The sequence below is a fragment of the Drosophila mauritiana genome, chromosome X (genome assembly GCF_004382145.1).
Source record: "Drosophila mauritiana strain mau12 chromosome X, ASM438214v1, whole genome shotgun sequence".
In the NCBI taxonomy this organism is placed as follows: domain Eukaryota; kingdom Metazoa; phylum Arthropoda; class Insecta; order Diptera; family Drosophilidae; genus Drosophila; species Drosophila mauritiana.
The window spans coordinates 13,287,854-13,300,807 of NC_046672.1; the positions used below are offsets into that span (position 1 = coordinate 13,287,854).

General features: G+C 42.4%; 1 protein-coding gene across 2 annotated transcripts in view; it reads left to right on the forward strand.

The window, feature by feature from the left end:
* LOC117148103 overlaps nt 1-12,954 on the forward strand; it is a 78,297-nt gene that overhangs the window by 41,338 nt on the left and 24,005 nt on the right. For both annotated transcript variants that reach the window (XM_033315319.1, XM_033315320.1), the window contains exons 4-8: nt 5,935-6,300; nt 9,708-9,793; nt 10,397-10,726; nt 10,846-10,943; nt 12,332-12,471. In XM_033315319.1, coding sequence (XP_033171210.1) covers nt 5,935-6,300; nt 9,708-9,793; nt 10,397-10,726; nt 10,846-10,943; nt 12,332-12,471 — 1,020 coding nt within the window. The remainder of the gene's footprint in view (nt 1-5,934; nt 6,301-9,707; nt 9,794-10,396; nt 10,727-10,845; nt 10,944-12,331; nt 12,472-12,954) is intronic.

Consider the following 12,954-nt stretch of genomic DNA (forward strand, 5'->3'; position numbering starts at 1 on the left):
ATTATGATCTGGGCTTTCCATTGTCTGTCGTTAATTTTAAACTGCTGGCCCCAAAAATGCATTAATAAGCCAGAATGACAGGCTGCGTGGATGTGGGCGGTTTCCCCCTCTTTCCCCTGCCACCGGATAAATGCATAATTGATGATTATGGTTTCGAGCATCTATTTCCACTTGCACTACCCATTTTCGCAACACTGCCATCTACCAATTAGAAATATCAGGTTTTATTAACTGAACCCCACTGCTGTGCAGGTGATTCCTGCCAATTGGGGGCTTTCAAGGGGTAATGAGCTCAGCTTACTGGGGGGCGTGGCAGCCAGGGGCTGTTTGGATGGGTATTACGTTCCATAAATTTCTAGAGCCAGCACGAGATGTGCATCTTTTGTTGCCCGGCTGCCATGTTTTATTGCTAATTGCAACTTCAGGTTGCATTGTGGCTTCTTCGACAGCGTCAGCCACGCCCCCTTTGGCAGTCTACAAACGCCCCACACCCCAGCGCCACACACTCGGAAAATGCCCGCCTGAATTTCCCAGTATATGTGTCGCCCTCTGGGCAGCCATATCGTGCCATCTTCGTTCGATGTTTGCGCCACGAAAAATAATAAAACTGATTTTATTTATGTGCTGCGCCAGACCAAAAATTGAAATTCTGCAACACGAGCAGCAACTTGAGATGCAGGACACCAGACGACGGGAATCCTGCCAAAAGTACGAGTATACTTATACACATATATATGTATATAGAATGAAAAGAAAATCCCATCGCGTGTCTTAGTTATTGTTACCATATCCACTCCATCTTCATCGCACGACGACGAGTGGGTTTTTCCCCTCGATAATGTTGTCGATGTTTTCCGCTTACGGCTCGCTCACAATTAATGGCATACGTGCGAAAAGTTTCTATAAATTATTATCGCCGGTCCATATTTATCTGACAGGCACACACCTTCACACAGATACTTTTCGCCAGATGCAGCCCACAAAATGTGTCCATTAATCACATTTAGCATGTATTCACTCGATTTCTATTTAACACTTACAAATTGGTATAGTCACGAAGTGCAGAAGTTCATAATTAAGTTCATAAAAAAGAACATAGTATGTAATCAAAGATACAATATTAGTATCTTTTAAATGCACATGCATATATTATGGAACATATTTAGTTGCCTTTCCTTCGCCATTTTATTGCCAGTGTACACTATTTTCCCTATTCTTTGCTACGCATCTGCTAAGTGCCTCATTTTCCATGTTAATTGCGAATTATGACGCAAGTATCTATGTGCACCATACCATTTGGCCTCGCCCACTTTTCACTTGACGCCCAAGTCTGGCGGAATGAGAATATGTGGCATGTGGAACTTTGCACAGAATCAGGATACTCTTACCAGCCAGAAAATGATTCACAATGAATTTGGCCTAGGATCTTCTGTCTTTCCTATATTAAACGAAAATTAAATTGAAATGAGTTGTTGAATAGAACATTTCCATCGCGTTTATGTCGAATTTGGAGGCTTTAAGTCCAATATTTTCTAATAAACTAAACTGTGAAGAACTGAATTGTTATTTTAAATTAGTACTTGTGCCCATACAATAACCCATTATGAATTATTGCTTTGGCTTAATTTTACCTCAATCAATTGCCTTTTAAGCTCTGTCAATTGTTAAGCCTGTGTTTACATTGAAATTATTGTATTAGTTTAATTTTAGTTCGAACAAATAATGCGCTTTTCGGCTCAATCAATTGTTAAGCTTGTAATTTAAATTGTATTTGTATTTTAATGAGAAAGATTATTTAATATATAAATTGGAGCCGCGAAAAGCTCCACGAGTTTAGCCCAGGGCTCCGAAATTCAATAGGAAATCAATGATTAAATGTTTGCCCACTCAATTATGAATTGACATCAAAGTCCCTTTTGAAAATGCCATGGAATGGGTCATTTAATGTGTATTTACATTGATTTGGAACAGCACTTTAGCGAGAAGTCAGTGGAAAGCGTTTAATTTATTCAATAGAAATTTGTAAATTGTAAAAGTTGCAGGCGAGCAACAAGCGGCAGCATCCAGCAATTAGTAAATCATGAGAAAATTATATACTTTGTGAACGCAGCTCCAAGGAGCTTCAGTTCCGTTCCAGTCGACGGAACCCAGTTGCCAGACGAAAATTTTAATGCAAACTGTAAATTATTATATACGCGCTTACTTTTCGCCCGATTGCAGCTGCTGCAGTTCCTCTCTGCCAGCCGAAGACATCCTGGCCAGAAACCCCAGACGCCCCACAAGCCCCGCCCATTCGCCCACAACCCCTTTTAACTGGCGCTCAAAAGGCAGTTTTAGTCGTTTCTGGGTTGCCTGCCAGACAATACAAAACTATAAATATGCACAGTCACCGAGCGAGTCACAGTCGCAGTCACTGTTGCAATTACAGTCACAGAATAGGAACAGAACGAACACACGGTGCACAGTGGCACTGCATATCGAAAAACAGATGAATAATTACTAGGGAACATAAATAGCTAATGAAGTTATATAATGTATGGCTTATTTTTGATAAATTTAATAGAAATTCAATTTAAAAGCATCATGCGAAGGGGTGTTTCTTCTTTCCTTGCTGCTTTTCCATTTTAGTTAGGTTAAATATATGCAAAAACTGAACATTTATTGATTTAGTTAACAGAATCCCTTTGTAACTGAAATCAAATGATTTTTTTGGCACTGTTACCGCTCATTCACAAGTCGCCCTTTGCCATGAAATATTATTTAGTTTTTGCGCTATTTTATTGCAGCTTCTCCTTTGGCTGGTTGTCTCTGGCAGAGCTAGCAAAATGCAAAATTTATTGCAGAAAACTACAAAACACACACCGAGTGGGTGAAAAGTGGGCGGCGGTTGGGCTGAGTGGTTTGGCGGGGGCGTGGAAAATGTGTTAAGTCTATTGAGTGTATTAAAGCAAATAACTGCGTCGACCAATAAAATACATACGAGACGACGGCAGCGAGGAATCTAAGAAGCCAACGGCACTCGGATCGAGGTGGGCGGTGCAGGGGTGGAAGGCGTGGCACAGATACTTTATACACACAAACATGCACACACACACATACATATATATATATTCGCAACAAGACTCACTGACAGCAGCAGCGACTCAGACATATGCAAATATGAATATAAATGAACAGCGCGATGAAGTCTGAGATCCAATGACTTAGCAGGGGATATACACATAGTGAGAAACTTGCTCTGCGGCTGCAGAAAACTAGAAAAAATGTGAAAATTGCTTGAAAATAAATAATTTCTTATAAGTTATGTGAGCCAAAGAATCACGCTAGACTTACAGCATAAACCATAAAACCTATATAGGTTTTTAGGTGCTTACTACTAAGTGAAAAACCAAAAGCAAAAGTCAAATTAAATATTAAGCCATTAATAATTTACTATAACATTTTGAAAATGCCTAATATTCTGCACCCTCAAGCAAGTGAGTTTATATATCCTACGAAACTAACTTTTTTTTTCCTGTGCACCAAAGCGGAGGGCTAAAAAAGGGGCGTGCTTAGCTAGGGTTTTCGCAGAAAAGTTTGTGGCTGGTAAGTTAAACTTGCGGCCAAGACTGAAACCGACAGAAGACAAGCGAAACTATGCCAATAAGGCTCGATTGCAATGCAGTCAAAATTGCCAACCTATCAATTATGACAATTTAACAGAGAGAGAGCTGCAGCTTAAATTCCCCAACTAAGCCATAAATTATGGCAATTTTAATTAGAGCCGAACCAAGAGGTGTGCTTTAAACGCTTCATTAGATGGCAATCCATTTAATATTCGCATTTAAATTAATTTTAATGTTTATTCCGTTTAATTGACGTGACAAATAGTTGCACGGAGCGCAAACAGACTGAAACTGAAACAGAAACGGAAACAGCAACAGAAACAGAAACAGAGGCAGAACGGAAATAAGCAGCTTTTGACTAACGGCAAAATGGAGGCCATAGCCATGCATGTGTGTGTGTGTGTAAAAAAGCAAGGCAGTGCAAACAGAGAAGAGAGAGAGGGAAGGATGGCGCTGAGTGAGATGGCGATGGAGAAGTGGAGTAACATCTGGCGTTGCCCTGTGCGATTACAAAAACATCAACACTTAATATGTTTATTAAATTTGTTGCTACATCATTAGGCACTAGCAGCCATGTAATGTGAGGCAAACACTTCACATGTGCCCATGTCTCCTGGCCTCTCACTCTGTGTACTTCTGTTTGTGTGCGTGTGTGTGTGTGTGTGTGTGTGTAGTGTGATTCTGTACTCCATTGCTTGTATGTGTGTGTGTGTGCTCAGACCGTGTTTGTGTTGCTGTTACAACTGAACTAAATACCCTATGACCCATAAACTCGACTTGAATAGCTGGGCATATATGCCGAATATGCGGAGAACTTTTGAAATCACATTTTAATATTTATAAGTATTTAAAAAAGCTGTAAATTAGAGCACAATCTAGCTATGTAATGCCTATGTCATTTGTCCCATTTAAGTGTCGAATTTCAATTGAACTACAGCTCACACTATTAGTTAATTAATCTTCATTGAGTGATATCGCTGCCAACTAAGTGAGTGCCAATTGAATTTACTTTACTGATTTACGCTAATGAATTTGGTGTCTGTTTGGTATAATTTAGCCCGTTTACCAATCAGTTGCGGTTTTCGGGACACCGCCTTCTATTTACTGGCGTAAACCAAAGTTCAGCTAATTGACTTTGAATTGAAAGCATTCCCGTCAAGAGATTGTCAAAGGAGTCGATAGGTCTTAGTGTACAGATTCCAATTTAGTTCCATAGCGTGAAATTATTTGCGCAATTATGATATATGCTCATATAAATTTTAAATTAAAATTGCATTAACTGTATTATAGTGTGGTAATAGTAGGCATTTATTTCTTATTTTAAGGGCATCTAAAGTTCGTAGTTCTGAAACACCAGTTTCTTGTTCGCCATGCCAATGCCCTGCACACACACACACACACACGGATACTCACCCACACAGAGACTTGTGGCGATGTGTTTGTGCGGTGCTCTGGGCTACTTTGCATGGGCTTAACGATTGTTGTTTAGGTGCAGTTTCAGTTACTGTTGCCGTTGCCATTACAATCGCAGTTACAGTTACTGTTCCAGCTGCAGTTACAGTCACAGTTGCTCAAACAGAAAAACCGAGAAAAAAATGTGTATAAAATTGTCGAGAGTGTAGAGGGTGAAAGCGCGGGAAAGTCGCGGGCTGGCGCTTTAATACAAAATTTGCATTGCATACCTTTTGAAAGTGTGGCCTTTTAGCATTCACAAGCCATGGAGCTCTCCATTTTTTTAATCCTTTTGCTGGGTTGAAGGTTAAAAACGGTCTAGTTTCAATACAAATTAAAGCGTTAATGATCGTCTCGTTTTAAAAAAGGTTAAATAAAAACAGAATTTTTGTTGGCTAGCAAATAATGCACATTTTAGTGGTAATGAATACTTTAAAATAACTCTTCTTCATCTATAAAACTTTCTAAACAGAATATTATTCAAAATATAATATTCCCAAAGGTGAAGTGAGAAGGCGTCCATAGGTCTGCATGCTAACATAAGTGTACATATATGCAACAAATATGCAACTACAACATGCCGGCATATATTCACTTTAAAAAATGTATGCTTACCTGTGTGCTCTTGTTGTGCTTTTCCACGTTTTTAGTTTTACTACCCCCGAAAAATTATGCACATTATTATGTAGAAAAAAAGGACCAACAAGTCCGCCGGGCGCATAAATTTTAATGCTCATGATTATTATTATCATACTAAAATGTAATGCTGCCGTCCAAAAATGACAGCGCGCACATATAAAATATAGAAATATCTACGAATATAGCCACTCGAAAGTGCATACTCAGTGTTTTCCATTTCCCCTTAATTTCCTTCCAGCTTCTGCCGGCAGTGAGTTAATCGCAAATCGCTCGGCTTCAGCAGGTGAATCGCTGATAATGCCGTCGAATTTCACCGCTGCCACGCCGCCACCCGCCCCAAGATTCAGCAGTCCCTTTCGGGAGCAGGATGTGGCCGAGGGGGAGGAGTTGGCGGGTGGTGGGCAGGTCGATTGGTTGGAGGAGCAGCATCCGCTGACCATTTCCCGACCGCCAAGAGCAGGACGCAGCGAGCGGCAGGCAGAGGAGGATCAGGTGGACCGCTGTCGTCTCTTCGTCGAGGGGGATCCCACCAAGAACGAGCTGTACAGCCCCGAGTATCCCAACCTGTATCCGAAGAACATCAACTGCACCCGGGTGATAACAGGTGAGTGCTTTTCACTATTCACTATTCACTATTACTTTAGCAGGTATCTAAGCTGGGCTATTTATTATTCATGGGTATCTAAAGAGAATATTTAGCAAAGTCAATGCCAATGAATCATTTATACAGGATACACGTATCTGCTGGCAGGTAGTATTCATGGCAGGATCTGAAACTGAAACCCATTCCCCTGGCTTATCTACGGCTAAGCAATTAACAATCAGTCTGGCAGAGAATCCGAGCAGTATCAGTGGCATTATCTGTAGCTGTAACTGTATGCCACAGTTGGAAAGACAAATACGAACTTTGATGGAAGCCAATTGGCAGTCGGCTTCCTTCTTAGCGAATGTGGGTGTGAGTGTGCACTCAGAGAAATAAAAGGGTGCTGCACTAAACATACACTCATCTACTGTTACATAAACAAAACTATATATTCGTCATAAAGCTGTGCTATGAGAAGTGGGATATTTGGACAAATGTGCTTAGTTATCATAGAATGCGAAATCAATCGGACCAACACCCTTTTCTTCACGTGTGAGTGGAGTGGAGTGCAGGCCTCGTAAAAGTTTATATGGCAAGCACTTGGCGACGAGCGAGCTACTGCAAATAATTGCAAAGTCTTTGGCCAAGTCTTGGCAGCCACTGCTGCTGTTGACATTACCAGATGTCAGTCAGTGAGCCAGTGAGTCAGTCAGTCATTTGGTTTTGGGTAAGGCAAGGGCGGGGAGAGGGAGGAGGGGGCTGGGATTTGGAAAAGCTGGAGGGGAGCGAAGTGAACCAGTGAACCGGAGGCATTAGATGGCGCTGATGCGTAAGATGCTCCACACAGATTCCACATGGCAGGGCCGTTTTGTGTGGCCCATTTAAAAGCGTTAGCGCGTTGGCTCCCCGTATTCCATTCGCATTTTCCCCAGTTGCCCAGAGCCACCAGTTGGCAGTCACCAGTTGCCATATCCCAGCTACCCAGCTTCCCAGTTTCCATTTCCCTGGGCTCCATAATACGATGCCTCGATTGGGGGATTGGTATGGAATGGAAAGGGGCGGGCACCGATGGGTTGTCATCATATTTGAGCTGCACTCGCTTCACTGCCTCCACCGCCGCAGAAACTGTGCCTCGAAAGCTGGGAGAGCTGGGAAACTCTCAGTCAACTCTCCTCGAATGCTTATCTAAAGTCGGTTGGAGGCCAAATCATTTGTCAGTTAAGACAAAATAATGTCACTGCAAAAGTCAAGAGCTGACAGATAAAACCTGAAAGCGAATGATTGACTTTCCATAAGCACGCATCAGCGGTCGCAGTATCTGTATCTGTATCTACGAGTATGTCAGCATATGTGTAGCACATGTAGTCCTTAGTCCATACAACCAAACATATATGTGTGCATCTGTGTGTGTGTGTGAGTTTGGAATTACGAGTTCGAGTACGAGTACATCGGCTTATTTGCATATCAATGTGTGTGAGTGTGTGTATGTGTGCGTGCTTATGTGCCAGACCCTTCAGAAAAGACTTCATGTTAATGTTGGACTAAGCGGGCAAACGAAAGCAGCCAGCTGAGGTTCCCTTTATGGCCAAGATGGGCGTCCCGCAGGGCAAGCAAATGCCGCAAGGATTGCGGTCGTGGAGATTCCAAAAGTTCAAAGTTATTGCAAAAAACAACAGACTTCTATAGGGCTTATTTTCCCATGCACTTTGCAATTTAACTATAATACAAATCTTTTGATAGTGCAGCAAGCCATTGAGGCGTATACGCAATATAGGATTAGATATCTGTTCAAAAGTAAGATCAATTTAATATGTTTTAATTATTTATTAAGCTAATTTCAATCGTTCATTCAATAGCATGATATTGTTATTGACTCTGTCTATTTATTCCCTATAGCTTATTCCTTTCTTTCAGTTTTAATACCCAGCTTCCACACGGCTGATATCAGTTGTCAACGTTGCGTATACGCAATGCGAATTTCCTCTGCATGTTACAAAGCTAGATAAAACCCAGTGTTGCCGAAAACCAATCACTTTATGGTCTCAGTTCCCAGCAATTTGTGCGCAAAAAATCTGTCCAAAAATGCCATTCATTGTGTAATTACGATGGGCCCATCTTTGGTGCAGCCAGATTCCACAGTAGAGCTTAGTAATTACCCCTTAGTAATTACCTTTTTTAAAATTTGATATGGGAAGTTAAGCAAGTGCAGTCCCAGAATTCTCGTTTGCCTGAGGACTTTGTAATTTGTTAACGCTACGCTTTCAGTCCCACATGCGTTTGGCCAGGACTCTTTTCTACTTTTTTCAAGGCCAATCAATTCTATTTCCTTTCAAGCTTTTTTTTTTTTGTTTCCTCTGTCTGTGATTCCAACTTTCATTACTTGTCCATCTCCATTATGTAATCTGCAATTGCTGCTGTATGTGTGTGTGTGTTTGCGTGTGTTGTTATGCCACATTGGCCACAAAGGTTCCATTTGAGAAAAGCCGGGGGAAAATGTAGTTTCAAATGCCAGAGCCAGCCCATTGCCATTGATTCATGCCAAGGACTCGATGGTTGAATATGTATGGCTCGCAATACGAGTGTGAATGAATGAATGAGTGAGTGAGTGAGTGAGTGGGTGAGTGAACGAGCGTGGGTGTGTCCAGCATCTTGATGCCTTATTCTTTTTATACGGCCACTAAATGAGTCCCCAGACGCTTTCATTTTGGCCATAGATACCAGATTGGGTCCTGCCTTTTCACTTTTCCCATGCCCCTGAAATCTGTCCCTACTTTATGTCAAAAGGGTCTAGTTATGGTCGGATCATTGAGATGCGGAAATTTCCACAAATATTTTTATTTGGCTGCTGAATGGTTAGGTAAGCAAATTACGGGACGAATTTGGTGTTGTGATGTTAAGTAAGCCCTGATTTGATTTTTTGTAGATATAATCTCCTTACGTAGATTGCATTGATTGATATGATTGAATTGAATTCAACAAGTGTAACAATAACAATATATGTTTATCAGCAATATAAATGCACCCTGCGGACTTTACAAACTCCTCGTCGTTTCAATAATTAAAGACCCAAATTAGTTAAATAGTTTAACACACTGCCTCAATGCATTGAAGGGCATTGCAGCTTCGTTTACCCAAGACCAACGAGACTAGCCATAAAATTCCCTCAAAGTCCTAGGCACTGAGGTGAGCTGTTGTTAATCAGTTTCTCGGCTCGGGGCCATTTGACTTCAACTAAGCTTGGGCTCTTGGAGGGGATCTATTCACCTGGGCCACCGGATGGAAGTGGAAGTGGATGTGAAGGTTGAAGTGGAGGAGGGTGGTGCGAGGTAGGAGTGGGGTCAAGTGCCATGACTACCATGGAATGATAAAGTATATATTTGCCGACTAACGTGTTGGCTTTGTCCCTTCGCTCCGGCATCTAATTACAGCGCCAAAGGGACAAATCATACGCCTGGACTTTCGCAACTCGTTTAATATCGAGGCCAAGGAGGGGTGCAAATTTGATTTTCTCGAAGTAAGTACTAGTAGCTGGCAAATGCACAGAGACAACACAGCGTTTAAAATATGTTTAAAGGTTATTCATTCTAAGTATAAAAACATTTTCAACTATTTATATGTATATCTATCTGTTGCTTTTGCAAAAGTATCGAAACACCTTGTTGAAAATGAAAATAATATCATTCTTTGGCATATCAAATATTTTCTTGCCGTGTAACAAAACCCGACATAACCAACTTAAAAAGGGTCAGCGCATAAAAAAGACAAACTTTGTTGCATGCTGAAGCCGGGGCATAAAAAAACGGAGGCAAAACAAAAACTTGCTTAGTTGCTCGGCTTTTCTCGGTCTTGGCCGGACTTGCAAAGTTTTCGATTTGTTTCCTTTACGACTTTTCCCTGTTACTTGGCCTGTGTTGCTGCTGTGGATGCCCCTTTTTTTGTTGCACCGAAAAATGACAAGTTTTAATTGAATGTTGTCTCTGTGCTGCAAGTCTTAAGCCTGATTTGAATGCGCTGCTCGAGCCAAAGCGGTTTAGACACAAAAGCCGAACTGGCAGTCGGCTTAGGGCGCCGAGAATGACGCCAAAATCTGTGTAACTAACTAGCTGTATCCTTGTAGATACGGGATGGCCAGTACGGCTTCTCCTCGCTGATTGGCAAGTTCTGCGGCACCGACTTTCCGCCGGAGATCACCTCCAAGGAGCGGTATTTGTGGCTACACTTCCACTCCGACGAGACCATCGAGTACACCGGCTTCAGTGCGGTCTATGAGTATCTGGACAGGAGTCGGGATGCGCCCAGCACCGACCTCAACTGCACCATCGATAAGGGCGGCTTCGAGGGCTTCATCAACTCCACGGATGTTCCGGCCGAGATCTGGGAGCAGGTCAACCGCAACAAGATTGCGCTGGACTGCATCTGGCGCATTCAGGTCAAGGAGAATTGGAAGGTAAAATCAGTTTGCTAGAAATAATAAATTAAAGAATATAATTTTAAATTCATATAACAAATGCTTTAAATACTTTAAGCTAAAGCAATTGATATCTATATCTCCCATTACTTCAATAGATATTTCTCAAGTTTCTGGACTTCAAGCTGAGCAAGCCGAACGATTGTCAAACCAACTTCCTGGATATATTCCCGGAGCAGACGGTGATGCCACTGAGGTGAGGTCCTTTTGCAGTGCCGCTTAATCACATTTCATTGAACTTCAGCGCGGCAGTGATAAAATTGCCATCGCCGGGCTGGTAGAATGCAGTCGGTGGCGTATACGTAATATCGGTGGCGTACACGCAATGCCGCAAACCAATTTCCGCATTGCCGAAATGGTGAGATCAAAGCCCTCGCCGGGGACCAGGGTAAAATTTCAATTTATTACCGGCCAAAAGTAAATTGTACGCGAGCGGAAGTGGCGTCGCCTTTGACTCGCACAACCAATCTCCTCGTCCTTCCTCCCTTTGCACCGGTCGGAACGAGAATTTTACCATCTCCTGACTCACTCACTCACTGACTGGCTGGATGACTCACTGGCTGACTGACTGATTGACGGACTGAAGGACTCGCCACGGCATCTTCGACACGCATTGACATCCGCTTTTAACGCGCCAATACATTTCCACTTGTTGCCGCTGCTCGGGACAACACTCAAATTGATTGACTGGCGTTTTCAGCTCGGTTTGAAGAAAATGCCAAATGGAAGACGGGAAATTCATCAGTGTGTGCTCCGCGTGGCCGGGGACAAAGTGTTCCCTGTCTTTTTTAGCCATTGATTTGATGCCCTTGTCGCTTTCATTTAAATTCATTTTTCGTAACAATTTATCGCACACGACGGGTGGCAAGAGCAGATTTTCCCCCAAAATGCCAGCCGGCGCATAATGCGTTGAAATATCGTAAAGAAAATACCCGAAGCCACACAGACAGGCCAAATGAACATAAACACAATATTCAGTGAACGTCATCATTTAAGCCATATTATAAATTATTTATTTATCGATTATGTTTGTGTGTGTGTGTGCTATCGTTGGCCAAATATTTAACGAATGGCAAATATATGGCCCGAGGAATCCTGATACTCACTCGTTGACTGCAAGTCAAGGTCTTATATTGTGGCAGAAATGCCTTGGCAAAGTAATAGCATTTGCAACAATAAATAGATTATATCAATCACTCGATAATTAATTACCCAGTTATCTGACCAATATATGTATAAATGATTTTACCAGCTAACCGTCTCCAACCCATCTGTTGCATATATGAAATTACGCCAACCATACTCCCATACGTTTTCATTTAATTTTGATATTGGACAACTTTCCCCATTGACACTTATGGTATAGCAATTTAAGCTCGTTGAAGAGGCAAGTCACTTAGAAGGTGCCTTGCATTATGCAGTGAAGGGAGTGATGTTCACTTAACAGTTCTTTGACATCCCCATGCGGCACTTAACCAAATGAATTATTGAATTTGCTTGTAGGTGGTTTCATCTATATTACTAGAACCAATTCGACCCGTTTGCAAGCGCTTTTCATCAATTTTTCACATGTTTTCATTTCAGGGTTAAGAACTTTTGCGGTTCAGCTGGCGAGAGTATTACGGCGGAGTCAAACATCCTGCACTTGCGCTTCTACGCAGATCAAACCGCGATTAACTCGACATTTGGCATTCTGTTCACGGCGTTCCGGGAACGTGGAGCTGGTAAGTCCAATTCGCACAACTCCGTATCGGAATCGGAAGACGAACCCGATTCCAGGAGTTCCAAACCAGTTCCAAGTGGACGGGCCCCTTTTGATGGCGCTGGCAAATCCCTTGAATTGGCAACAAATGGCCGGAGCGCAAAGTACAAAGGAATGCCCAAAAATCCTGGGGGCAATCCGGTGCTAAGCTTGCCCCAAATCCCGGCGAGCTACCATCCATACCCCCATCCATTTTAGCTGCTCATTTGGCTGGCAGTTGGAGAATCACAAGGAGTGGGAGATGGGATGGAGAGGGAGGAGGAGTCGTTTGTCTAACCAACTATCTTCACCAGGCCACCATATCCTATCTATCTGTCTGTCTGTATTTCGGTCTGTCCGACTGTCTGTCTGAGTGTCGGAATGTCTGAATGTCTAAATGTCTAAGGGAAAAAACAGGAGGCGGAGGTCCTGCGTGATTGCCGCCAGTTGCCAGAGGCAAAAGGCT